This window comes from Pezoporus flaviventris, unplaced genomic scaffold, assembly GCF_033815535.1.
Source record: "Pezoporus flaviventris isolate CSIRO_AGI_PZ_B2104156 unplaced genomic scaffold, CSIRO_AGI_Pfla_v1 ptg000213l, whole genome shotgun sequence".
Classification (NCBI taxonomy): domain Eukaryota; kingdom Metazoa; phylum Chordata; class Aves; order Psittaciformes; family Psittacidae; genus Pezoporus; species Pezoporus flaviventris.
In genome coordinates this window covers 2,483,825-2,509,878 of record NW_026892761.1, presented here as the reverse complement: position 1 = coordinate 2,509,878, position 26,054 = coordinate 2,483,825, and the positions used below count along the sequence as shown (strand labels likewise).

The window sequence follows — 26,054 nt, the reverse complement described above, 5'->3', positions numbered from 1 at the left end:
TGTCTCTTTAAACATGTAATTTTATCACCTATATATTCTCTGCAATACAGTAATAGCACGTAATTTTTACATGGGAAGAGGTGATTCTGTCTTTGCTAGTGGTCCTTCTGCCTGTGATATGGGAGGAATTCAGTCCAAATTCATGACAGTTGTTAAACTGAGAACCAAATAGTGCCTGGCTTGGTTTTAAAGTTACTCCAAGTGCATATCCCCTTATCCTGCACTTACTAAGGCTGTTAAAAATCTATGAATTAGAATAAAAGCTTATGCTATTCAGAGCAATATATTTAGTTCTAGTTTTGTTTAAGCAAAGGGCAGGAGCATTAGAGTTTGCTTTGTTTGTGGTCATTTATTATGGTTGTCATAACTGATTTATTTCTACCTTCTTGGTGTTCTTTCCCCCATAACAGACCCCCAGAGGGAGGCAGCTACCAGAACAGTGGTGGGGAGAGCTACCAGAACAATGCTGTAGATCAGAGCTTCTGGGAGACCTTCGGCAACTCAGATCCACCAAAAGCTCATAAATCTCCAAGCAGTGAGAGCTGGACCTATGTGGACAATTCCACAGAGAAGAAGAGCTCCGATAGCTGGGACGTGTGGGGCTCAGGAACAGTCTCCAACAACAAGAACAGTAACAGCGATAGTTGGGAAAACTGGGAAACCAACTGGGAAAACGCAGGAGGAGAGAGCAAGACCAGAAAACCTCCTAAGGCAACAAAAAAGGCATCTTCAGCTGGTGATGGGTGGGATAACCAGAACTGGTAGAACTCTGTTAACCCTGTTTTGCACAGCTAGCAAAGGGAGGCTGTGCTGGCTGATGGAGGGGAGAAGGTTTTACATGCAGCTGGAGTATTGTGGTTGACCTTTACTGATCTGTTACTTTTGTGCTTCCTGTTCATTCTCCTTTCTTCTGTCCTGGTTTAGAAAAACAGAAGTAGCATCTGAATCTTTTATTGCATAAAGGTGGCTCTCCCTTTTTTAAGCCCAGTGCTGACTGTATCCTCCTTGCGCTGTCAAAGCTGGGTACAGTGACTTTCTTAACATGAATGTTCAAAGGGAAGAAAGCAGTGCAAGCACATCTTCATGGCACAGCCTTGCATGTATAGGTTAATAGGTGTTCATCCAGTCCTCATGTAACTTGAGATGACCTGAGGTGTTCAATGCAAAGGAAGGACAGGGTTTGTCTTGAAAAGATATCCATTAAATAACAAGCTGCAGTTGAATAGATGTAGTTCAAATGCCTTACGGATTGCTGTGACTATATTTAGTCTGGCAATTCAAGATGGCCATTAAGATTATTTTCTATTGGAGCTTTGTTTTTAAACTTTGAGGGTTCTTTTTTAGCCTTTTAAATCTTATTTTCTCCCCTTAATAAGGAATCTAGAGCTAGATAATTCCTTGTATAAACTCATAGTTCTGACCTGAGCTATCAAGGGATATCCAGAATGGCTCTACCTGCCCTTCTTGTTCAATGGGTCAAGACTTTGTGCAGTGCAGCTCTTCTACACAGACAAAATGCCAGTCTGTGGTGTTCTCCTTCCCCCAGTTTGACTATTTTATATAGTCTGGTTTTTATTCTTGTCTTTCTTCCTTCTCCCCATCATTTTTATCAAAAGAGATAAAATAGAAATCATTCTGCTGCTCACAGCCTTTTGGACGTCTGTTTGGCAACTTGGCAGTGAAACAGATCTATAGAAGAGATTCCCGTAATAAAAAATAGATGGAAAATATGAAGACGTTGAGGAGAGAGGCTGGCAGCAAGCCCCTTCAAGATGAGTAGATGTCTGGCTTCAATAGTAAAGTTTAAGTTAAGCAGATGTTTTCCAAATGAATCTTTAATATGTCAAACTATCTCAGTTTCTGTCTTGGATTTCTCCACATTTTCTTCCTGGATCTTGTTAAAGAAACCCTATTTTGGGAACTCCAGAAACTCCTTGTCAGCATTAAGGAATGGAATAGAAGATTCAGTTATGTCTCTGTTTTGACCCCACAAACTGCTTTGCATGAAACGAGCCATAACTTCTACAGAAGAACTGTGACTATAAGGACAAAGATGTCCTATGTATCCCATTTTATTTTTGGGGTGGGTTGTAAATGTACACCCAGCCCAGAAACAAGCAGCTCACTTGGAAACTTCAAATCATTATGTCATTGCCTAGTCTGCTTTGATACCAGCATGGAGTTCTCTACTGTGGATCTTGATAGATGCCTAAAAAAGCCTTTTCTTCTTAAAATGAGTTAATTTGTTCAAGCAAACAACTTAAGTTGTCAAAGTTTCCTTAAGTACTGCTTCATCTCTTTTTTTCCTCTTCTTGGATGTTTTTGAGCCTGCAGTAATGTGAAGAGATTTGAAAGGAAGGGAAATTATGAATCGCTTCAAAAGTAGCAGATTTTAAAGGCTTCAGTCTAAGTAGGAGTAGCTCTATTTATAGCCTCATTCTGTATTTCTATTAGTAGGATCTTTCAGATGGTGAGCAAAGTATTTTTCTAGTCTTCTCTAGCCCTGTCCTGTGAGACTTGGCATGTCTCTTTATTCCCCTTGCTTCTCCTGACAGCGTGGTCTCTGCAGGACCCAGGCACTGCTCCAGGCTGAGCCATCCGAGGCATGTTCTCACCACCACGCTGACCCTTTGGAAGTGAGAGCTCTCAGTTTACAATGCTGCTTGTGGGTACCAGTGCAGATGTTTACAGCCTGACTTGGAAAACAAGGCTTTTGTTCTTCTTTTCCTCCAGTTCCGAGTATACCTTTGTCATAGCTTAACTGCATGTCAAACGTAACCTTGTATTTTGATGCATACACCTCTGTTGCCTACTTGTCATTTGTGTGCTGCCCAGTCTGAAGCTGTAATGCATGTGCTCGGAGCAAGTGCCGCATGGTGGGAAGTGGCACTGCCTGGTCCTTGGCCAACGGTTTGTCTTTGTGAAGTGTTGCGGTGATGGCAAAACCTATCCAATGGGTTGCACTGCTGCTGTCTGTCTGGAGTGATGTGAAGCTGATCCAGCTTCCTGTGTATGGCTATTACACTTTCATAAACCTCCTGAAATAGCTCATGGCGGGGTAAGCTTTATTTCAGCCCATTCAATCAACAGTGAATCAGCATCCAGTAACTGCGATGTGTATGCGTGCGTTCTGCTCAGCTGCGTGGCCTGCCTAAGGGGGAGCTGGTTGATTTTCATCACTTGCAGCTGGGATTGGCATGAGCCATTGGTTCCTCTGGTTTTAGTTTTGTGTCTCTTGAAACTTTATGTACTGAATGAACCTAAACAGCCAGAGCCCTACTCAGGCAGAAGCTTTGGGTAATGATTTGTCTTCGTGTTGAGGAGACAGGGGCAGAGCAGTTGCTGTCTCTCTTCTTGCGGTGCTGTAGAGAGGCAACAAAATGCCACAAAACCCAGAAAGGTGGTACTGGAAGATAGTAAAAACCAGTAAAATGGTATAAAACATAACTGCAGCTGCAAAGCTATTACCCCAGCTGGTCTCAGTTTCACAGGCAGATGGGTATTTTTTTATGACCTGTCTGAGTATTTTCCCGTGTCTTCCAGAGGAGAGGGTGAAATGAGGCATTTTTGTTTGTAAAGCCTCTGTTTTACTGGACTTTACTCCCGTTTTCTTTCCAGTCCCCCACTGTGCATTACCAATTGTAAGTCCTACAAGCAAATTGCAGTAGGTGAAATGAGCACTGCGACAATCGGACATTGTGGTGCTTGGTTTAGCTTCTCTGGTGTTTCAGACTGGTTTATTCCTTAGTATGGCTTCAACTTTGGGAAATACAGAGTAGTTGGATTCCTGCAGGTGGTCTGATATAAGAGAAACTTCATGACATTCAAACCAAGTGCTGCTTGCAGAGCAGGGAAAGTCTTGGAGAATGTCCCCAAGCCAGGAGCCTCATCCCAAGAGTTAGGGATTACTTTAAACTTGTTTCATTTCTCTCTTGAAACCTGTTAAGAATTACTGCATTTCAAGAAGTCTTTGGCCAGCTCTCCCTCACGGTTGATACCTCCAGGATGATTCTGCTGCTTTGATTTTTCCAGGCCAGACTGTGTAACATTCCATGGATTCATAATGTATTTATCAGTGTAATGATCTGTGCAATAATTTAACAAGCGTAGGTAAATCCTTTCTTGCTGAATCCAGGATACATTTAAAGATACAGTTGTCCTCTTGGAGAGCAGTGGCCTACAGAGGTGTTTTAGCTCCCACCTTGCTTTGGCAGTACTGAAAGAAAGGCTTGAGCAGGGATTTAAACAGGCATCAAGCAGCATTTCAATGTCCATTCTTAGGGTTTGACTGTAGTGGCTTTAGTGACCTCTGGTAGAGCCCTCTGTCATTGTCACACCCATGGAAGCTTGGTCAGTATGGAATACTGTATCTTTAATCTTCCTGCTGTGTTTTTGTGACTTTCACAGGAATGGCCGTTTCAGTGAACACTACTCATTGGTCTGTAGAGTGGTACCAGACTTGAACTGCAGTGTCAGCTTTTAAAGAGCATTATAATAAAGCAAAGAGAAACGGAGCACAACGGTGTTCAGCCCTTATTCAGGAGACTTCAGTTAACTTGAAACCCACATGTGGTGTTGTAGCTTATGTGGCCTGTTGAATGAAGTAAGTTAGTTCTTGCTGTGGTTAGCAGCACGGAGTAAACTCAAACTGGGATGCTTCAGAATGAAGAAAGTAGGAAAGTATTGGAATTGTCATGTTGGAGGAGAGTGACTGACAATAACAGCACAAATGTACATCCTGATGTGCATATTCTTCACTGACATAATAAGAAAGAAAGGAAACTGATGGTGTTGACAGCAGAACCCAAACCACATGTATCATCTTTATATTTCATTGGCATTTCATACTCTAAATGCTGATTTGAGATCTGTTTGAGTTGGGAACAGTTTTAAGACAACATTGGTTGCCTCCTTTATTTAAAGCGAACTAAAATACAGAAATTAGGGGTTTCAAGTAGATTTATGTGCTCTGAGGTCTTTACTTGTTTATGAAGGCACTTAGCACAGGAGAAAAGGTCACTTTTAAAGCAGTTTCCCTTTCCAAGAAGAGTGATTCCTGTGATGAATCATTCAGCTGGTGGTGGTGCTGAACATCAGGTTCCAGTTCCCTTCGTCAGCCAAGCAGCCACGTGAGTACTCCAGAGGATTGACTGCACTGAGCTTTGTGTAAACTTGAAGTATCTTCCAGTATGTTCTTGGTCAGCAGGACTGAATCCTGTTTGCCTTGTAGAAGTGATTTTACTGAGGCTTACACACAAGAAGTAGACATTTGGCTTGAGTAGCATCGCTCCACTGATAACGCTGTGTCTGTTCTCATCATAGCACCCCCCTGATGGGCTGCTCTGTGAGTTGAATGCAAAGCTTTCAGCATCTGGTTCTGGAGGGAGGTTTTGGCCTCTGTTCTGACAGCATGTAGAGGCCAGTGGCCTAGAAATACACAGAATACTATGGAAAGCAGTAACGTGCATTCTGAATTTCAAGCTGAGCGCCATTAGCAAAAGCTGAGCGAAAAAGTGAAGTCTAGACCAGACCTTGTCCTATCACTACGAACCCTCGGCAAAAGTCCATCTCCAGATTGCAGCCATTGGGTGAAAACTGAAAGGGAAGGTGAGCTGGGGTTGGCTTGTCCTGTTGGGAAGCTGTAAAGCCCAAAGCTCCGATGTTCGTGCAGTGCAATCATTCATCATCTGTTAAGTCACTCATTCACAAGGAGGCCGAGGCATGTTGCCTGCTTGCCTTGGCTCCAGCTCTTTGTGCTCTGTCAGCAAGAATTGCATCTCATCAGTGATGCAGGAAAAGAAAGCAGCTTCCTCTGCTGGTGTTAGGGTTAGGATAGATGAAACCACTGTGGTTTTCTATCCCCAAAGGATGCTTTATGTCCGAATTTCACCAGCACTGCCACAATGGCAGCATTTAAACTGGGTAAAACTGGAAAACATTAAATAAACACTGAAGACATCGGAGGAGAAGCCTCCTTGTAATCACCGAGAGCAAGTGGGAGAGACCGAGTCCGGTTACATGGCTGCCAAGAGGGAACCATGCCCGCTGCTCAAGCAGGAAAATCCAGTGCTATCAGCTCTCCACGCTTTGTAAACCGAGTTTTGTCTTTCCCTTTAAGCCCTGCCCAAGCGTGCTCCCTCTTATCCATTTGCTTGTGCATTCCTAACAATCTGGGTTCTGCAGGATGCGTTCCTTGGGATGAAGCTCCTCCTGATCAGTCCCAGTGCAGATTTTGCGCTGGTTCTGATGAAGGACTGGGGCATCTACCGGCTCCTTTTGGAACGTGTGCTCAGAGGGATGCTGCTGGGGAAGAGCCTCACTTCTCCTTCCTTCCTCTAGAGGGGATGGTATTACCGTGCATGGCTGCTGAAGGAGCCCAGCTTAAGGAAGGCTTGAATACCTGGATGCAGCGTTAGAAATGTGTTCCTGCTCCTGTACCTGCTTATCTCCAGCCCCATCCTGTTCTCTGCCTTTGACTTTCATGCTGTGTTAAGCCTACACGACACGAGTTCCTCTTCTCCATCCACACACACATAGTCCTTTGATTTTACTTGCTGCTGTAGGACTACAGCTCTCCCTCCTCTGCACACCAGGCTGGATGGAGGCAGTTTAAAGCTGTACCAAATGCAGGTTCTATGGCAGGTTGAAAGCCCTTTGCCATCAAACCAGTGTAACAGCCCTTTCTCTACAACAAGAAGGCATCAGACCCATGGTGCAGAGCCAGGACAGGGCTGGCGTCTCCATCACTCTTGATACAGATGGGGAATAGCAAGAGCCAGCTCTTTAATGGATAGTGGTAGGATCGCACTCGCCCTGCCAGGAGCAGTTCCTTTGGCTGTGTCAGCGCAGGCTGATTGTAATGCAATTAGCACGATTGCAGCATGGGACTGGAGACTTTCCCACCTCTGAAGGTTCAGGGTTTCTGCTCTGGGAGAGATGTGGGTTTAGAATTGCCACCTTACTTTGATCTTAAGACCACAGTGAAGAGCCTCACCCTGACGGTGAACAGAAGGAATCAAACTCCTCTGGCCTTCAAAGTCTCACCCAAACACTGCTACAGGAGCTGCCAGTTAAGGCCTATTCCAAGTCTCTCATGTTCCTTCTAATAGCTGTTGAGGAATGGGGAAGTGAGGATGACGCAGGTTCCCTGGCTTGTGGCATGAGAGAGTTTCTTTTGTTGCTGCTGTTCTTTGTTCTTTGTTTGGGTTTATTTCCCAATGAGAACTTTCATTCGTTCACCATGAAGGTGAGTACTTGGCTGTGATTTTATAGGCTGCAGCTCCTGGAGCAGTGCAGTTGTGGGAGAATCTCCTTTTTCAGGGGTTTGGGGTGCTTTATTGCAAGTTCAAGTTCTATTCTTTGTAGTTTTGGCGAACCACAACCGAGCTGTAATTGTTTAACATTAAGGGAAGCAAAGATCCCTCTATTTGCTGTTTTGAAGCCAGCCAAATTATTTCGACTTGCATTTGATTGCTTGGGATTAGCAGCGCTTCTTTTCCTTGGGAAGAAGCGATCCACATTGCTCTAACATCCCCCTTTATTTTCTGGAACAAAATGAAGGACACTCAATGACATGAGAGCTCCAGCTCAGGTTTATAACTGGCTAATGAGGAATTGCTGAATAACGTGCTCATTTGCTGCCACTCGAAGGTAATAAATCTGCCCAAACTTCTGGGGCTCTAGGAATGCTGCTGTCCCATCCCATTACCAGCTTCCAACACAGAAACTAAGGAGTTTCTATGGTGCAGCACACATCCATGGGGTGCAGCAGCTCAAGGCTGGCTTTAACGACAAGACCATTCCCCTGGGTGCTGTTGGATGTGACATCTCCACGCAGGACCCCCCCCTCTATCCCCGATGTGAGGTTTCCATGGAGGTGTTGGGTGTGAGGTGGCCTCCAGCACTTGCTGTGCTGCCATCAGTGAGTTAAGAGCAAACAGCCCCGGGGCTGGACTCTGAGCTTTGCAGCCAAATAGAAACCTATTTGCTGTAAGCAGCAGGGAGAGCCCGGCTCCTACACAAGGCTGGCTGAGCTCCAAGGGGAGCACACCTTGCTAGGGACAAGCAGCGACCCCAGGGAATGTTTCCTGTGGCCAGCACGGGGACGTTTCATGCTCAGAGGAAACACAGACCCTGTGAAATGGGGGTTTGATTGTGTTGATGTTGGCTGTGGGGATTGGTTTGTGTTTCGAAGCCCAATCGCGTTCCATGTGTGGGGCGAGAGGCGGTGACTGGTGGCTAGAGCCAAGCTGGTGGCATCCTGTTCGCTGGCTCCAAGCAGGGAAAATCACAAGCTCAGCCTGTTGCCAAACCCTCCTGCCCTGCATGGGAGATTCCTCCAGCTCCCTGCTTGCGATGCAGAGCTTGAGGTGCCGTGGGGAGGACAGGAGAGTGGAGAAGGGAAGGACTAAGGCGCATATTGCAGTAGCTGACAGGGATGGCTGTGACAGCTCGTGGTGTTCTCTGTGCCCTCTCCTGACTTGCTGCTGCAGGAAGGGAGCACTTTACTAATAGCTCTGTACCTCTTATGTATTTATAACTTAAAACCCAACTCATCTAATTCCCTCCCTGCCCTGCTAGGGAAGAAAGGAGACGGATAAAGAAATCCTTTAACCATTTTCACTTGGCTGTCCACAGAGGTGCCTCTGTCTTTTCTGAGCATTTCATGAATCAAATCACTAATCTATTGAAACAGGGAAGTTCAGACACTGCAGCTCCTCGGTAGAGAAGACCCAGATGCAGTGACCCCAATGCCATGCTGTGAATAGCATTTTCCATCTGTACATCTAGCTGATAAGTAAACCTAATTAATCCCTGCATGTATGGCAGTGGGAGAGGCCTACCTAGGGATAGGGATTGTTTTTCCCAACCCTGCCATGCTGTCAGCGTTGTGGAGTGATGGGGAATGAGGGATGAGGGGCTTCAGCAATGCGGGTGATGACAGTGCCCTGTTCTGTGCTGCGATGGGGAGCGATGGGATGGGCAGGGCTGGAGGAGTTGGCACATGTTCCCATTAGGAATGAAGGATTCTGCAGCGGGGAGCAGGGACAAGTCCTGGGAGCACCTTAAAGACCTGGCACGGACAGACCAGCATCGGCAACGTGGGAGCAGAGGCATTCCAAGAGCTGCCCCAGGCTGCCTGGGCGCACAAGGGGAGCCTGTTCTCCTGCATTTATAGCACAGCGTGATCAGCAGGACCCGGGGCAGCCTGGATAGAAGCAGCCTTGTTGGTGCAGCCCACCGCTGCTGCTTCCACACAGCTGCAGTGCCTGTTTGGCTTGGACAGGAGCACTGAGACCGGGATGGGTTCAGCCCCAATAACTACATTGCTGCTGCTGCTCCGTCAGCACAGAGCAAGTGGTGATGCTGGCCAGAGGAAGAACAAGGTACCTCCAGCTACAGCAGTGCCTTTATCCCGTGTTGCCTGTTCCTTGTTTCTCCTGGAGAAGAGGAGGCTCTGTAAGGGAAGACCTTAGAGCAGCTCCAGTGCCTAAAGGGGCTGCCGGAAACCTGGAGAGGGGCTTTGGCCAAGGGCCTGTAGGGGCAGGCCAAGGGGAATGGCTTGAACCTGCCAGAGGGGAGACTGAGCTGAGCTCTGAGGCAGAAGCTCTTCCCTGTGAGGGTGCTGAGGCGCTGGCACAGGGTGCCCAGAGAAGCTGTGGCTGCCCCATCCCTGGCAGTGTTCAAGGCCAGGTTGGACACAGGGGCTTGGAGCAAGCTGCTCCAGTGGAAGGGGTCCCTGCCCATGGCAGGGGGCTGGAACTGGCTGAGCTTTAAGGTCCCTTCCATTCCAAACCATTCCATGATTCCTTCTTGCTTTGCCCCCAGCTCTTTTCCCACTTTCTATCTGTTTGCTCCGGCTCTGCTTTGTACTCGGCTCTCTGGAGGTGGGCAGTGCACACCCTGGATGCCCGCTTGCTGACAATAGTACTGATGTCTCTTACGGTTATGCTTTTATGGTTATGTCTCTTATGCCCACCTATTAAGGTGAGCAATGGTACCCTCTCTGGGAAGGCCTGTGCTGTAGGACACTGAGCTGGTTTGGGGGTGCCAAGGCCGTGTGGTCCCAGGTACCAGCTTACTGCTTCCCACTGTGCTCCTGAGCTGGTTTGGTTGAGCAGTGCTATGGCATAAGGGGATTGTAAGCCTGGAAGTGTCTGTTTGTGCTGCTGAGCTACTGGCTAAGTAGCTGTTTGCTGATGAATTGCTGCTAAAGATGATCTAAATAAAGCCAGCATTTACTTTACTGCTGCTTTATTCGGCTTCAAATTGAAGCAGAATCTCCTTAGCTGATAGAATTTCCTTTCCTTCCCTCGCCCTCTTCTTCCTCAGGGCCTCTTTTGGTGGGTTTCCCCCCTCTTTTGTATGTTTGATGTTTAGGTCTCTATGCCAGGCAGTATTTTTCACTCCTACTTTAACTAATGGAAATGCAATTGCACATGCATCCAATGGTAATGATGGATGTAATTAACCATCTCCACATCCCCATTCCTCTGCCTACTGCTTTGCTGAACGCCATCACCTTCAGGTCTGCTCTGGCATCTCACATCATGGAAACGGCTGGGAGCACCTGGGGCAGGTGTAAGTGCCTGGAGGTAGGTTTTGAAGGCTGTAGCACCATGCAAACAGCTTGGAACCAGATTCATGAGGGCCAGCTCTTGCTGCTCACAGCCTGTGCTTCTCCATCCAGCCCCTGCCATGGCTCCTCAACGAGGAAGGGCTCAAACTGCTCCAAGCACCCTTTTCAGCAAGTGTTGGCCATGGTGTTGGATGCAGCTCGCTTTGGGAGCGATGGAAAGCCCTTAGGGAAGAGGATGGGAACAAGCCCCATGGCTTGCATTGGGGAATGGCACATCTTGAACCCTTCATGGGGAAGGCACAGCCTAAGGAAGTGCTTTGTCCACCTTACTGGTAATCAAACCACTCATCGCACAGCCTGTGCATGGCCAGAGACTGCTGGAGTCATCAAGACAGAGCAAGCAAAAGGACCCCGTGCCCTGGAAGCAGACCTGCACCTTCCCTGCTCCCGGCTGCAGCCCGGCTGGATGCGAGGGGGTGAGAAACCAGGAAAGCCGGGATCAGATTGCAGCAGGCTCCTCCTCCAGAGACCACAGACAGGGAAGGAGAAGCAGGGAGCTGGAGCCAGCAGCTGCAGGCTGCACCTTGCCAGCCGGGCTGGGCACCACGCTGGGGGACCGCATCTCCTCATCCCGCATCCCATGGGATGCGCGGGGCCCCCGGCGCATGTCCCCCGCTCCAGCCCGGCATGGAGAGCCTCAGCAGCAGCCTGAAGAAGAAAGCCACGGAGCAGCACTACAGGGCAGAGGTGATGATTGCTGGAGAGCAGCTGAGGTAGGAGGTGATGGGGCTCTCCAGGCTGGGGCAGGGCTGCACCCCTTTAGCAGGAGGCTCAAAGCTTTATCCTTGAGCAACCTCTTCCCCCCATCGCTGGTGTCTCCCCCTCTCCCCAGTATCCGCTGATCCTTCACCCACCAACCCAGTGGTGAACCAGGTCCTTTCCCGTGTTTCCTCATCCCGCTGCTCCTTTCAGGGCATCTCCTGCCCTTCACCTCCAGGGGACTACCAGCAGGGTTCTGATGGCAATGGGGTTTTTGTTCCCTTTGCATCTTTCCTCAAGTGCAGAACCTGATGCGGTGGCACCCAACTTCCATATATTTATAGCCCCAGTTCTTGTGCTGCTTCTGGGGGTTTGTTTCTTATGAATATAGGAATATATTCTATGCAAGAAAACCTTTGTGGCTGGGAAAACATTCCTTGTGTACCTGGGGTCAGAACCCCCCCTTGCTTCTAAGCATACACCTATGGGCTTTTCTAGCTCTTGAGCAGGGTTTGCTTGTTTGCATCTGGTGCCGCCCTGCTTTGGTTTGAGATGTGGATGGGAAACAGGAACTATATCCTTGAATAACGTAGAGAGCCCAGAGCCCAAGTGTGACAGCATCAGACTCCTAATATTAGCTCAGTGCCACTCTGCTGTCCATTCTCAGTGAGTCATGTTAGCTTTAGCTTTGTTATTTGTACTGGGATTGATAACATCCAACTAAGGATTAAGGCCCCATCTTGAAAACACAGCTGATGTCCAAAGCGGCTGGATTGTCAGGATACAGTGATGGTTTAGCCACACTTCCAGCTTGTTGCCTTTCACTAATATTACTGTCCTAGCTCCCAAAATTAAGTGTTTTCCTCATGCAGCGACTGGGAAAGCTGTGTTGGGGCTGGAGGCTGCATCAGCTTTCTGCCTTCGCAGGATTTGGAGCCTACATTATAAGTGAGGCTTTGAGAATGAACTTAACTTCCCTATATATCCTTCTATTTAACTGCTGAGGAGATGCAGCAGCTGATGTGGGTGATGTGCATCGCTTTAGTTACAGTGCAAGAGAGGTGAAATTAGGATTTTCCCATCCTTTGGTGGCTGTGGCTGCAGGGAGGAGAAGTGGGTATAATAAATGTGGTTGTGAACAGAGCTCTCCCAGCATCCTGCACACTATGGTAGTTCTCATAAGCATGGTGCTAATGTTACACGCTTCTGAGAAACAACAATAATTCATTTTTTCCCCTCCCAGTATTTGTCTGGAAACTTCACTCCTTAGTGTGAATGCATCCTGAGCCTGTAAAAAGGATGCTAAAGCCTGAAGGAAGGCGAGATCTGTGAGGGAAGGCAATATCTTTCCATCAGTGTGACTGGGGTGAAGTTGAGCAGAAAACACACAATGTGTGTAGTTTTGGGGGTACCCATCCTTCCCCCATCGCATCTGGAATGCCCTGGGGCTTCCTTGTTGGGGAGCTCCCAAAATCTAGGAGTTTTCAGACCAAGCCTGTTGCAAGCTTGAATAGGAGCGAGCGGTTCAGTTTGCTACCCCAGGGTGAACCCAATGCAGGTTATGTCTGCTGGGAGGGTGGTAGGAGGGGTAGGAAGCACCTACAAGTGGAGAGGTGAGGCGAGATCCCTCACCTCAGAGGCTGGTGTGTGCTACAGCCGTGATGCTGTGAGACTGGTGCTGTTTTGCAAACACCAGAGCACCAGGAGCAGACCTGATCTGCCCTGGGGCAGCCTCAACTGCTTCGTGCCCCTGACCTGCTCCTGAAACACTCAAGCTCTTGGTTGCATGGAGAGGAGCAGATGGATGTCACCCAGCTCTCACCTTCAGCTCTGTTTGGGTCTGCATGCCATGGAAGGACCCCAGAGCACCCAGTGCTCACAGTGATGGAGGGGTGGGTCCTGTGGCTGGGCACAGGGCAGCCACATCTGCTTTGGTCTGGGCAGGAGCCTGTTCCCAGTGCAGGAAGACTGGAAGGAGGGAGGTGAAGGGATGGACACCAACTTGCTGCTGGGTTCCTGCTTCCCTTGCAGCTCCTCTGGCTGGAAGGAGAATTGAGTGATGCCGAGCATGCTGAGTGCTTGACTCTGTTGTGTTTCGGGGATCTTAGAGCCTGGTGGGTGAGGAGTTTGTGATTTGAATGTCCCTGGATGCCCAGTAGGGGAAACTGAGGCAGAGAGGCTGTGCGATGACTCAGACAGCAGCAGACAGGGCAAGGCTGAACCTCGGTGTTGTGCTCCCCTTTCCTTCCCCAGGTAAGGAATAAAGAAGCCTGTAAAAGAGCCTCACCATCTGCCCTGGCTCTGCAAACCTCGGTCAGCAAGTAATGCTGTTGTAGCCACATAAACCCTCAAACATTTGTTGTTCCCTGTCCTCTGCTTCCTGCCCTGCCTCCCCTCTGGTGTGTTCAATCAAACAAACCTTTGCTTCATCTTTACAGTTCTTTGGCTTCCCAGCAAGTTTGCAAATCCCTTTGAGTTTGCTTTGGCCAGAAGGATGAGTGTTCAGTGTCAGGATGCGTTTCCCAGCCAGAAATAGCTGCACAAGCAAGGGAATGCTCTGTGGGGATGGCTGGGAACAAAACAGAGCCTAAAGGAACCGAGGAGAGACTGTGCTTTGGGATGCTGGTTGGCCAGGGTCCCTTCACATCCATGGGGATGCTGCTTTCTGGTCCATGGAGCGGAGTGGGGAAGAGGAGGTTTGGGGCTTGAGTTTCTCCCCAACAGATAGATGGAGATAATTGCCACTGATAGTTTGGTCTTGGCTTTCATAGGGCTGTTGTTTTGGGCTCATTCTTCCAGTCATCTCCTGCTGGTGTTTTTCTTTCAGACCTATAAACTCCCATGAAGATCACACTGGTTTTACTGGGGGTTGTTGTGTGTTCCTGGGTGGCATTCTGTAATTAATTGCTCCTAATTGCAACAAATGGCTTATCTGCACCGAGATACTCTGGAGCTTTGAATTCATACCCTGCTGTAACCTGAGTTGCTCTGTGTATTCTCTGCTGGGTATATCCCTCATGGTCAAGTGAAGCAGCTGCTGTCTAATAGCTCTGTGGAGCTGCATTAATCACTCTTAAACAGAAAATATACTTGGTAAATGTATGTCTTGGGCAGAAAACGTGAGAGCAGAAGGAAGTTTTCTCCTGGGAAGAACAGAACTCTGATCTCAGCCGCTGTCTGCAAGTGTCAAAGGTGCCCAGTGTTGTATTTGGATGCTCAGGGACACTGGTAAATACAGTGCTTACGCTTTGATGCTTTGATGCTCTCACTTAAAAGTATGCGATTGACCATGGCAAAGGTTGCGTTCCCGGCCAAAAGCCTTTGGTCCACGATGGATCTGGTGGTTCTTTGGTGAGCTTGGATCTCTTGAAGTGCGGATGTCTTCCTGCAGGAGTCGTGGGACGCTGCTCCATGTGGCAGTCACCTGATGGATGATACTCAGAAGCCAAGACTTTATGATCAGAATGACCTTAAAAAGCTCATTATTAACTTTTCAGTGCTGGGGACAGTGAGGACAGGGAAGGAGACTGCTGCTTGCTGGGATTTCTTGCTCAGATTTGTCTTGTTTTCCTACACATGCATTTAGATACAAGCAGGAAAGCAAAACTTCTCTGAAGCACTTTGGGTTGCAAAGGTCTGCAAAGCTCCCTCTTCTCCCCTAGAATATACTGGTGCTTTTGCAGACTGGGAGTGCATCAAACTGGGCATTGCTGAGCCTATTTGCAGCTTGAATGTGCCCTCCAAGCAGGTATTGTGCAGACAGGCTGCTGTGGCTGTTGCTGCCTTTCACTCAGCACTGAATTGTTTGGTGGGTGGGTTGTTTGGGGTTATTTTGCTGTAAAGAAAGGAATAGAAAAGGCCCTTTGGGTCCTGCATCTTTCCAGGGCCGTTTGTTTGCTCTTAACTGCTGGGGGAGGGTGCAGTTAATATCCTTGAAATATCCCACCTTGGCATTTGAGATGCTCAGGGTCTGTTTACATGGGGAGGAGGTGATGGAGAGCATCCTAGGGAGACATTCCTGCTCCAAGCAGCCATGTGTGTGTTCTTGGTGCAGAGTAGCTGTTGCTTCAGGGGTTGCTCTGGCTGTGTGCAGTTACAATAGAGTAAAATAGCAAATTCCCAATACAAGAAATCCCTTTGCGTTGGCAAATGCTCCAATTCAGACTGTTCTGAAACTACATGATGGGAATAGGCCAAGAGAGGAGCTCCTTGGGTTGCTTTCCAGCAGTGGACACCCATAACACTGCTGGGAAGATGTTGCTCTACCACAGGAGAAGGGCAGTTGTGCCTGAAAGGGCTGCAGTGATTTCAACTCCATTCCCTGGGGGTTTGTGATTCGTTTTACTTTGTTTGGATCTCCTCTTCTATTTACACTGCTGTGATTCTCCCTTTCAACAAGGTTACGCAGGATGAGTAATGACGTCCTTGGAGTGGCCTTGACAGGGGAACGGTTTGGTTATCCAGTGCATGTGAAAGCAGCTCACTGCTGCCAAGCGAGGAGTGTTTCGCAAGAGTCAATTCTCCTGTTCCAGCGAGCATTTTGTCCTTGAATTATTCTGCCTTTCTTATTCCCTCTCCCCCTTTGAAGGACTCCTGTGTACATGAGATAGGTTTTGGCCTCTGGAACCCTCATAATATTGCATTGTGCATCCTTGTATCTTCTCAATCTGCAAGCACAATTATGAACCCCTGGTTTTCACCGGCTTTGCTTTTGCAGCATCATAGGGGCTGGTTTGTAGAGGGTGTCAGTTCCACAGCCAGCATTATGTCCTTCAGTGTCTGAAGGATAAACTGGCCTCCTTGTAGTGGATGGGAATCAGTAAACAAGAGGAGAGGGAAAAGCCCATAAGGACACTGGAGCTTTGCATCTTCCCTGCCCCAGCTCTGCAGCAAGAGGGCTCTAACTCAGAGCAGCCCATCAAGGACCATAGCACTGCTGCTCCAGAGGTGCTTGAGTGTTTCATCCCTGTCCTGCAATTGTTCCCAAAGGAATAGCTTCAGAATACGTGCATCTAAACCAACAATAATCCTGGGTTTTAGTAGCATTATTTACTGAAAATCAGTTTTCTTTTCTGTTCTTTCTGCCACCCCAACAAGATCTGTGCATTTTATGCAGTGTTCTGAAACGTGGTGGAAAAAAAAACCCTACAGGGGAAATAGCGTTTTCTCAACCAGTTTCTATTCAGGCTTCTTGTGATTATGCTCTGTGTGCTATTGTGGGTGAGGATACGAGTATGCGTGTGTGTATATACATATGTATGTACATATATAGTCTTTATAGAGTTCTGCAGACTCTTGATAGGCATAGAGTGCTCTTGCTACATGTCTTATCTCTACCAAACACGCCTCTAAGGTGGCATCTGGCTTGTGATCACAAAGGAAATAAAGGATGTAATAAATGACTTTGTCTTCTCCCGTAGCTGGGGAATGGAAGGGTGGGAGCCTCCCTGTTGCAGTTGCTGCTGGCTGTGTCTGATTACATTTTGACAGGGGACCATGAAATAAAGGAAGGGAAAAAAGCTAAAATCCCTAAAAATAGCAGGCAGCTGCCTGTGGGCTGCTCGCTTCAGGTAAAATCCATGTGTGGAATTGTGGGAATGAGGCTTCCAGGAAAAGAGAGTGAAATATTGGATATGAACATCAGTATTGGAGGGAGGTCTGGCAAAGGCAAGGCCAGGAGCTGGTTCTGCCTCAGCCTTTGGGTTAGGATTTTAGTTACCAGGGAGGTCTGAAATTGCCTGTTTAGGGTTATATTGGCTCGTAGTAGCCTAAGCATTAATTATAACAACAAGTTACTAACTCTTCACCAAACAAACGACATTTGAGACCCTACTATTTGTAACCCCTGCAATAACGGATTATCTGTTGTTATCTGATAGATTTTTAGGGTGTTTAAAACCTCTCATGGTGCCTGAAACTGTTGTCCACGTAACTCCTTCAAAAAGAATAGAGGCTAGATGATCTAAAGGTCCTTTCCAACCCTAACTATTCTATGATTCTATGACTTGAGGCTCCGTATGAAGCGAGGCTGCAGTGATTGCTGCCTTTGTAAAGTAGACTGGCCCAGGGCAAAACTGAATTGAAATGAATAATCTGAAGCCAGAAACGTGCTGGAGTCACAGAGATGTTCCATGGGTATCTCTGAGCCTGCTGCATGCACTGAGCACTATCCAGGGTTAGTGTTTGGGAACAGTCATGACTACAGGGCAAAAGTTTGGCTCCTGGACAGATCTCCTTCCAAGTTGGGTTGGCTTTGGCTTGAACACAGCAGAGCTCTGTGCCTTGTGGCTTGCTCAGTTGTAAAGGTTCTTTTAAAAGCCAAAGCCATGCTCACCTGAGTAACCTTCACCCGTATGTATCTTTCCATCATGGCCACAGGCTTGCCAGAACATCAAGGTTTTCAGGACAGGATGGCGGTTGCTTTGGTAAACTCTGACCCAGTCTGTCCCAGTTTGAAGCAGAAAATGTCAGGACTGTTGCCCGCTGTTGGATTAGTGGGTAGATGGATCAGTAGTAGTGCATGGGATCTGCCTGGTGCATGCAGAAGAAATGAGAGCTCCCATTGCTGCTCCCACCCTGAGCTGTGTCTAAGACTTTATCCTGGGGGCATCTTCGTTCCTGCTTTCATGGTGATGGGAAAGGAGACCTAGATGCAGAATTGTGCCAAGATGACAAATATACGTCTACTGTTTAATTTTCCTGCATTTTGGCTCTTCTTCTGTTTCAGTTAGCTGCCATGTATATTTTAGAGGCTCATTTAGAACAAAAAGACATGTACGGTCCAGACTAAGACCTGCGTAGTGATAAGATACAAGGGGATGATGGAGGGGCTCCTAAGACTGAGGCAGTCTTGCAAAGCCAGGAGGTTTGGTTGCATTTATAAGTCACTGGGTGCTGGCCAGAAGTTCCCAATGATCAGAGCCTTGGCTGTTAGACCCAAATTCCTCTGTATCACCACCTGTGCTCAATGTTTCTCTCTAGGCTTCGCCTTCATGATGGGAAGCTCATAAAGGACCGACGTTACCACCTCCGGACGTACCCAAACTGCTTCGTGGCAAAGGAGCTCACAGACTGGCTCATAGACCACAAGGAAGCACCGGACCGAGAGACGGGCATCCGCCTCATGCAGAAGCTGATGGACCATTACATCATCCATCACGGTGTGTGGGTGTCTGATGTATCTGATCATGTATCGTGTGACGCCGTGTATCTGATCACCATGTCTGTCCATTGGGATATGGAGGCATGGTCAGGTCATGTTCATGACCCTTCTATTGGGTGAAGGCTCCTGAAGAGCTTGGGAGATGATGGGCAGACAGGAGGCTGTATGGGGTTGGATCTGTGTTGCTTTAGGGGATGTTCCAGTTCCGTGCCCCAAGAAAAGGGACTTGGGCTCTGCACCAGTGAAATGGGTGGAAGGGGAAGCTGAGTTATAACACATGCTTTAAATCTGCAGGGAAATCAGTTTCTTTTTACCATGAGAGTCCAATGATGCTCAGTTTCCCCATCCATGCTAAGGTGGGACAAGCAAGGGTGTGGAATCCACATCGCTCGAAGCAAAAAGTAATCCGGTGCCTATAAACGTGGGGCTGCAGCAATCCTATAGGGATGCCTCACTTGGGATTTAAGGGTGTGATGCCATTTTTTTCCTTTCAAAGATTATTTGGAACTTTCGGCAGTTTTGGATTAACTTGGGCCACGTGCTGTGGTGTGTGCTTGTCACTGAGCTCCGGAGCGATTCCCAAGGTCCAGCCCTTGCTCCTGATATAACAACAGGAAACAAGGGCTTCAGATTGGCAAAGAACTGCTGCTCTCCATGTGATCGTCAGGCTTAATCAGGAACAAAAGTCCTGGATTATCAAACAGGGCTGGGACAGCACTGCCCTCGTTGGGAAGGGTTAGAGCTGAGCTTTGGGATATGAGCCTGGATTGGGCGGTAGTTGCAGAGGATGCAGTTGGGGAGACAGAGGCAGATGACAACCATACCAAATGCAGCCTCTTCTCTAGAAATAGCTGCCTCTGACCACTGCAATGCAGGCACTCTGTTACCATCTGCTGCTTGCCGAGGTTAATGCCCTTTACATTAAACTGCCTTGGATAAAAATAAAGGGCTGCTGTGCTTTATCAGGAAAGCACAAAGCCGAAGCAGGGAGTTCTCAGTTAACCATTAACACCCAAACCTGGTTGTTTCCCCATCTCTCCAGCCCACAGTTTCCAATCAATCCATTAGATAATTAAAGCTGTGCAGACTGGGTGCCAGTGCTGCTTTGATTGCTTATCACAGACACATTCCTCCTGCTTCAGTGATAAGCCCTGGCAGGACACACAAGTTGACTTTCCAGCTTGCCTTGTGACCCATTGGTTTTGTTAGTCCTGCAAGGCAGGGCTGCTGGTTACCTGCAGCATTAAGTGCTCTGTAATGGGCTGTCTAAACTGTTTGCCCTCTTCTTTGCTGGGATCCAGGAGATGGTAATCATCTCCTGAGGATCATTGTGCTGCCTCTGAAAGGTCTGATGAGGTTGAATCTCTTGTTCTATCTCTTATTACTCTTCAAACAACAAAAGCACTTTGGTTTCCTATGAGCACTGTCCCGTAAGGTTTTTGCTTTCAGTTCCCAATTGCAGTGACACCTGAATCGTGGGTTTCAGAGTTAAGAAGATGCAAACTTCCACCTTTTAACACCACCTCTTCTCCCTGCTCTGAACTCCTTTCAGTCTGCGACGAGCACTCGGATTACAAGGATGCGAAGCTGCTGTACCGCTTCCGCAAGGATGACGGGACCTTCCCTCTCACGAAGGATGTGAAGGTGTTCCTGAGAGGACAGAGTCTTTATGAGAAGTATGTGAGCCCTTCCCCTGCAACACAACCCTGAGCAGTGAGCTCTGGGAATGTGCTGTGCTGGCTGCGCTTGCTGCTGATGCTCTGCAGATGGGAGCCACAGCTACAGCTGGCTTTTCTCTTCCTTCTCTGTACCCCATGCCATAGCATTGGGAAGTGCTGTTTCCTGAGCCTTGTCACAGCTCCAGGACAGCCAGCTTCTTGGGGCTGGGGCAGGAGCCGTGCTCTGAACTCAGGGATGCTTTAGAGAGCTCCAACCCAGTTCTGGGATCTGATACAGGGAAGTACTAGGGTGCAGCCTGCAGTTTGCTGGGATGGACATGTCCCGTGGCCGTTCCCGGTGCTCCTGGGAATGCTTTCTTTGTGTGGATTGTTCCTGGTGAATGCTGGTCTCTCCCTGCCCCTCTGCAGATGTGCATCCCTTGTGCTTTGCTTCGCTGTGCAGCTGCCGCGCGGGACCGGGGAACATCCAAGCGCATCCCACGGCCGAGCCCGCTGCTCCCTCTCGTGGACACACTGGATTCAGCTCTCCCATGCTCTGCAAACCGAACCTGTGGAACGCACCTCCTCCATCCATTCGGATTGTTGCACGCAGTCAGTTGTTTGCTTTCCTGCGGTCTTTAGCTGAGGGCCGCAGCCGAACTGGTTCAGCTGAAGCTGTTTCTTCTGTTGGGATGAAGATTTACACTGCAGCTCTGCACTTCTCCCTCGCTCCCCACTGCTCCCAGGCAGCAATGTTTTGGCTGTAGTGCTTTGCCTGCTTCCCTTGGCCTTGCTTCATCTGCCTGCAGCTCCCCTGTGGGGTGACAAGGGCTATAGAGCATCACGGGAGCCTTGTCCCACCTCTGTGCCAGGCTGGTGAGTGTGGAAGAGTCATTCCTGAAGGTGAGAGAGGAGAACTCGGTGAAGTACCAGAGGACTTTCCTGGGCTGCGAGATGATCGACTGGCTGGTCCAGGAGGGAGAAGCAGAGAACCGAAAGGAAGCGGTGGAGCTGGGACGGGTGCTGCTGGAGCATGGGATCATCCAGCACGGTGAGCTCCATGGGCCGGAGCCGGGATGGAAAGCAAGAGATGAGCGTATTTTGTCAAAGCTGTTCTAGGAACAAATCCCCATTCATGTCATGCAACAAGTGCTGGTCAAGTGCCCACTTAGAGATGGCAATGGGGCCTTTTAGTTCTATGTTTGGAGCTGGTGACCTTTGAAATCGGAGCAATCTGCCGCCACCCACGAAGGCTTTAAGTTGAAATCTGAGCTATTGCACTTCACTCCTTCAAAGCCGCTGGCTGCGGGGCTGGGACCCGTCCCTGGGTTTGGAGGGCTGGGTTGTGAGGATGGATATGACATGGATGGATATGATATGGATGGATACGACATGGATGATATCCCCAGCTCCATTTGCTGGGGATCACACCCATCTGCAGGAATTAACCTTCCCATTTAGAAGGCAGGGAGTGCTCGGGATGTCTTGGGACAGGGGCACGTGAAGGGCTGTGATTCAGTGGTGCACCCCTGGGAGGTGGCATCTCTTGGGGACGTGGCCCTGCTGTTCCTGCAGGTAGCATCCTCAAACAGGCAGGAAACCTGCAGTAGAACACAGGGGCATTAAAAGCAATTCACCGGGGTCCCTCGGTGTATTTACTGTGTATGTTTCACAGCCCCTCAGCCTCTCCCTCCCCTGTTCTCTCCTAGTCTCCAACAGGCATCACTTCTTTGACAGTGACCTCCTCTACCAGTTCTGGATCAACTTTCGGCGGCGACGCCGTCTCACAGAGTTACTCAATGAGAACTCTTCTCGTGCCCTCTCTGAGAGCCCGGACAGCCCCTTCTGCCTTCGCAAGCTCAACCCGGAGCCCGGCAACACCAGCTTTCTCTCTGGTAACTGGGATGTGTTTGCGGAGGGGTGCCAAAGCAAGGACTGCAGTAGAGCATCCCAGAGCTGAGGGGCAGCAGTCCTCCAGGCATCCCGTGGGGTGCCCACCCATTGCAATGGTTTATAGTGGATGTTATGAGCGGTGGTGGTCTCCGTCACAGCTCCCCATCCCAGGAAAAGTACTTACCCTTCTTGATTGTTGAAGCTAGTTCTATTCTTTCTAAGCCCAGATACCACCTTCAGAGTGTGCCCACGTTTCAGGTGTGGGTCAGGCTCATGGGGGAAGTTTCTTATTTGAATCCATTCTGTTCCTTCCTTTGGTCATTGTTATTTCTTCCTCTTTCAGTGCAGACCAACAAGGAGATCAAGATTGTCTCAGCGGTTCGAAGGAGCAGCATCACTTCCCTTGCAGGAAACTCCAACCCCTACTTCAGCACTACTCCAACACTGGTGTTCCCTCCTGTGGCTGAGTGCAACCCCAAATCAGGTGTGGACTCCTGCATTGCCCCATCCTTGCACACCTATTCCTTCATGGCACAGGCTAGCTTGAGCCTCGGATCCAAATGCAGTCACTGTTGGCGTGGTGGCTTGCAAGCAGAGAGGTTCAGCCTCACCTCTGAGGCTGGATGTGGAATGTTGTGCGAGTGTTTTGGAGCACATTGAGATGAATGCAAAGGTTCCTGTGTGCAGTCACTGTGGCTGGTTCTAACATTTGCTCTCCAGCCCGTGTTAACCCCCAGGCTGCTTGTTATGCACTTGATTGTATGAAACCCTTGATTGTGATAGGATCTGTCACCTTCTGCTCTAGTGTTAAAGAGACCTGTCACCAACGAAGAGCTCCTGTCCCCTGGGGCCCCCTACATCAAGAAAACACTGACTGTAAGTGACCCTTGCGGATGGTATTGCTAATGCAGCAGCACTGAGCTCAGTGATGTCTCTTTGATAGCTTTCTCTCTGCTGCTCTGACCTCTGTGTGCTGAAACTCTGATTGCACTTCACATCATCACAGCATCCTTGGTGAGCCTCACTGGGTTGGTGTCTTCAGGTAGCCCTGTGGGTAAAAACATGTGGAGCCCCCGCTTTAGCTTCATGTATATTGTAAGGGGGAGATGGGGAAAGAGAATGTTTCCTGGACAGAAAACCTCCCGTTTGTGTTTCATCCAGTTCCATGCAAACTGTAGCATTGACAAGTCTTGTGAGAGCTGGGACTTTGACATCCTCTGTGTCACCCAGATTGATGCACAGCTTTAATGTTCCTGCTGCAGATCAGGTGTGTTGCCATGATCCATCAGCATCTGATGGAGAAGCACTGATCGGGGAGCACTCAAAGGCCACTCCTGCCTTTCTTATGATGGGTGTTTTTCATGGACAAAATAACCACGCTTCAGAACCTCCAGGATGCTGCCGACAGCCTGAGCCTGGGGCTGTTGCTTCTCTATTGATTCCTAAAGCTGTAGGACCAGTTAAGGCAGGGCTGGTGGGCGCTGGGTGTGGATGTAATAAGACAGTTTCTGCCCTGCAGATCCTATTGTGTTTGTCTGGTTTCATGCAGAATTCCTCAGCCCTTTCCTGCCTGCTTTTGACAAGGGGAATATCCCAGTGTCCAGGGTAGGAAATGTGAGGGCTGCCTTGCCATAGTGATTTGGCACAAGTAGGGTTACAGAGGAGCTGTGGATCAGGTTCCCACATTAACTGTGCTGCGGGAATTGATGGGAAGGAGCAAGAAAAGTAAAGCTGGTGATCAGTGTGGCATGTATGAGGACGTGCTGTCCGTTCTCCTCCTCAGTGCTCTTGCCCTGCCCTTCAACTCTGCCAGCCTGGGCCTTTCATGGCTCGTTTCCTTCTGCTTAGCTGTGCAGTTGCTGTTATTTATTTATATGGGTGATGTGCAAAGGCCTTGGGGAATTCCTTTTATCTTTTAGCCCCATCAGATGGCCATGGCATTACAGGAAACAGGCTACTTCCACCCTGGAAATGCTGCCCTGTGCCAAGGAAAAGGCACCTTGTGCATGCTGTGGAAATGTTCTCAATGTGCTCTTGGTACATGCCTTGCACTTCAGCTTCACGCTGCCTGTGCTTCACTCTTCTGCACTTGCTGGCAGGAAAGGTTAATCAGAAGGCTTTGCAGAGAGCAATTAATCTATGGTTCTGCATCTCACTGGGTGCACAGCCCCTTCTCTCCCACCCATGACAGGTTAGGACCATCTCCATCTCACTAGAAACTGTTGTGTCTCCTCTCTTCACCCTGCCCCTTGGTTTTTAAACCCCTTTTCTTCTGCTTGTAGATTGTGGGCGATGCAGTGGGCTGGGGGTTCGTGGTCCGAGGAGGAAGACCTTGCCACATCCAGGCAGTGGACCCAGGAGGACCCGCCGCGGCTGCGGGGATGAAGGTACTCGCTACTCATGGTGCTTGAACAGGAGGCAGGACTTAAGTCATGTTGGAGCCTTTGGGGCTGAACACAAACATGTCCTCTGTGATAATCCCCCCTCCTGCAGTGGAGATGAGTCCGATTGAGTCGGCACATGGAGCTCTGGCAGTGCTGTGAGAGGCGGAGGGGAGGATGCTCTCTGCAGGCAAAGTGCCCTGCCTGTGGTTGCTCAGTGCTGGATGTGCCTGTGGGCAGCTGAAGCTGAAAACACCCTGTCAAAACTAAGCTGTCCCTGTGGTAGGCTTTGGAGCTGCTAAAAACAAAGCAGAGGATTCCCAGTAACCACCCATAACCCCAGTGAAGCAGAAGGAGCAGAGCTTTACCCCCAGTCACCTGCTGTCCCAGCAGAGATGCAATGTTTTGTGTTTCTCTGCTAGATGTAGTTCTTCATGGAGCTCTTTTCCATGTACATAAATGCTCAATAACCTGAAGCTGATGCCTTGCTTTGATTCATTAAATAACTTCCAGTATTTCCAACCCAGGTGAAATGAATTGAGGTCTTGAAGCTCATTTTAGACCCAGGCACGTTTGGGTTTTGTGGGTTGAGTTTTAAGCATGAATGAAAGAAGTGTGGAGCTTCACAGTTCCCTATAAAACCCCCAACAGTGTAGGAGTAATTTCTACAAGCTGATGTAAGCCTGAAGTCACACAGCTATTTGGAATAATGGGATTCTTCAGAGGCAGTGTGACTCCTTGTTTGCTTCAGGCAGGATTGGAAGGGGGTGGATGAATTTGCTTCATTTACTCAAGAGCCCAGTTAATTTCTCCTTACCTAATCTCATTTGCTCCCAAATTGCTCGATGTTAATATTGTGCCTTATTTCCATCTGTGAAGTGAACCACTGCTCACAAATGAGTCTCTTTCTCTGTTAGCTCACAGTCTAAATCCCTTTGGCCTTTCTTTTATGATATAGTGCTTGTAGCACAGTGATTATTAGTGTGGCTTATGGAGTGGGAGCGCTTTAGGGTTTACAGGCTTTTATAGCAAGTTGTGTTGCAGCCTCTGGCTGTAGTCGGTCACAGGCAGGAGGTGCCATGAAGACATCAGATGAAAGCAACCAGCCCTTCCTCTCCCTGCAGGTGTGCCAGTTTGTGTTCTCAGTGAATGGGATGTACGTGCTGCATCTGGACTATCCGACCATCAGCAGCCTCATCATGACAGGACCACGAACCCTCGTGATGGAAGTCATGGAAGCCATTGAATGAGCACAGGAGTCTTTTGTCCCACCCCTGGAAGGGCAGGAGGCTCCACTGAGCAAGGAGGGACTGTGGGGAGGGACCACGCGCTGTGAAATGGCAGCCGGGCACTTGAATGTATTTGCAAATAAACTCCTTCTAATGGGCAAGTCTCAGATTTTGATGTTGAAATATTTGGCTTTACCTGACCCTGAGGTCTTTTTCATGCCAATGGGAGCAGGCAGCACATCAGGAAACCAAGCCTGAGAGCAAGCCATTCACCCACCCAAGCTGCCAGGCGGGTGGCACAAGCTGGGGAGCAGCAAGAAGCTTGGTCTCAAGCAGTGAGTATGTCTCAGCAGCCCTGAGCTGCCTGTGCAGTCTACCAAGAGCACAACGTGC

At 48.8% G+C, this 26,054-nt stretch overlaps 2 protein-coding genes across 10 annotated transcripts in view; both read left to right on the top strand.

Annotated features, from left to right (window-relative positions):
- ARFGAP1 (ADP ribosylation factor GTPase activating protein 1) overlaps positions 1-4,514 on the top strand; it is a 282,114-nt gene extending 277,600 nt beyond the window's left edge. For all 7 annotated transcript variants that reach the window (XM_061441701.1, XM_061441707.1, XM_061441704.1 and 4 more), the window contains one exon: positions 411-4,514. In XM_061441701.1, coding sequence (XP_061297685.1) covers positions 411-765 — 355 coding nt within the window. In that variant the 3' untranslated portion in view covers positions 766-4,514. The remainder of the gene's footprint in view (positions 1-410) is intronic.
- Positions 4,515-11,068: 6,554 nt separating this feature from the next.
- On the top strand, positions 11,069-25,844 carry LOC133262390 (DEP domain-containing mTOR-interacting protein-like). 3 transcript variants are annotated; one of them, XM_061441513.1, is made up of 9 exons: positions 11,073-11,352; positions 18,320-18,498; positions 20,053-20,176; positions 21,031-21,209; positions 21,868-22,053; positions 22,395-22,535; positions 22,857-22,927; positions 24,334-24,438; positions 25,557-25,844. In XM_061441513.1, exons 1-9 carry the CDS (start codon positions 11,225-11,227, stop codon positions 25,680-25,682), a joined length of 1,239 nt encoding a protein of 412 aa, XP_061297497.1. In that variant the 5' UTR covers positions 11,073-11,224; the 3' UTR covers positions 25,683-25,844. The 3 variants fall into 3 exon arrangements, with proteins under 3 accessions (XP_061297499.1, XP_061297497.1, XP_061297498.1); XM_061441514.1 differs by lacking the exon at positions 11,073-11,352 and adding an exon at positions 12,955-13,230; XM_061441515.1 differs by lacking the exon at positions 24,334-24,438 and having other exon boundaries at positions 11,069-11,352.
- The last annotated feature ends 210 nt before the right edge of the window (positions 25,845-26,054 follow it).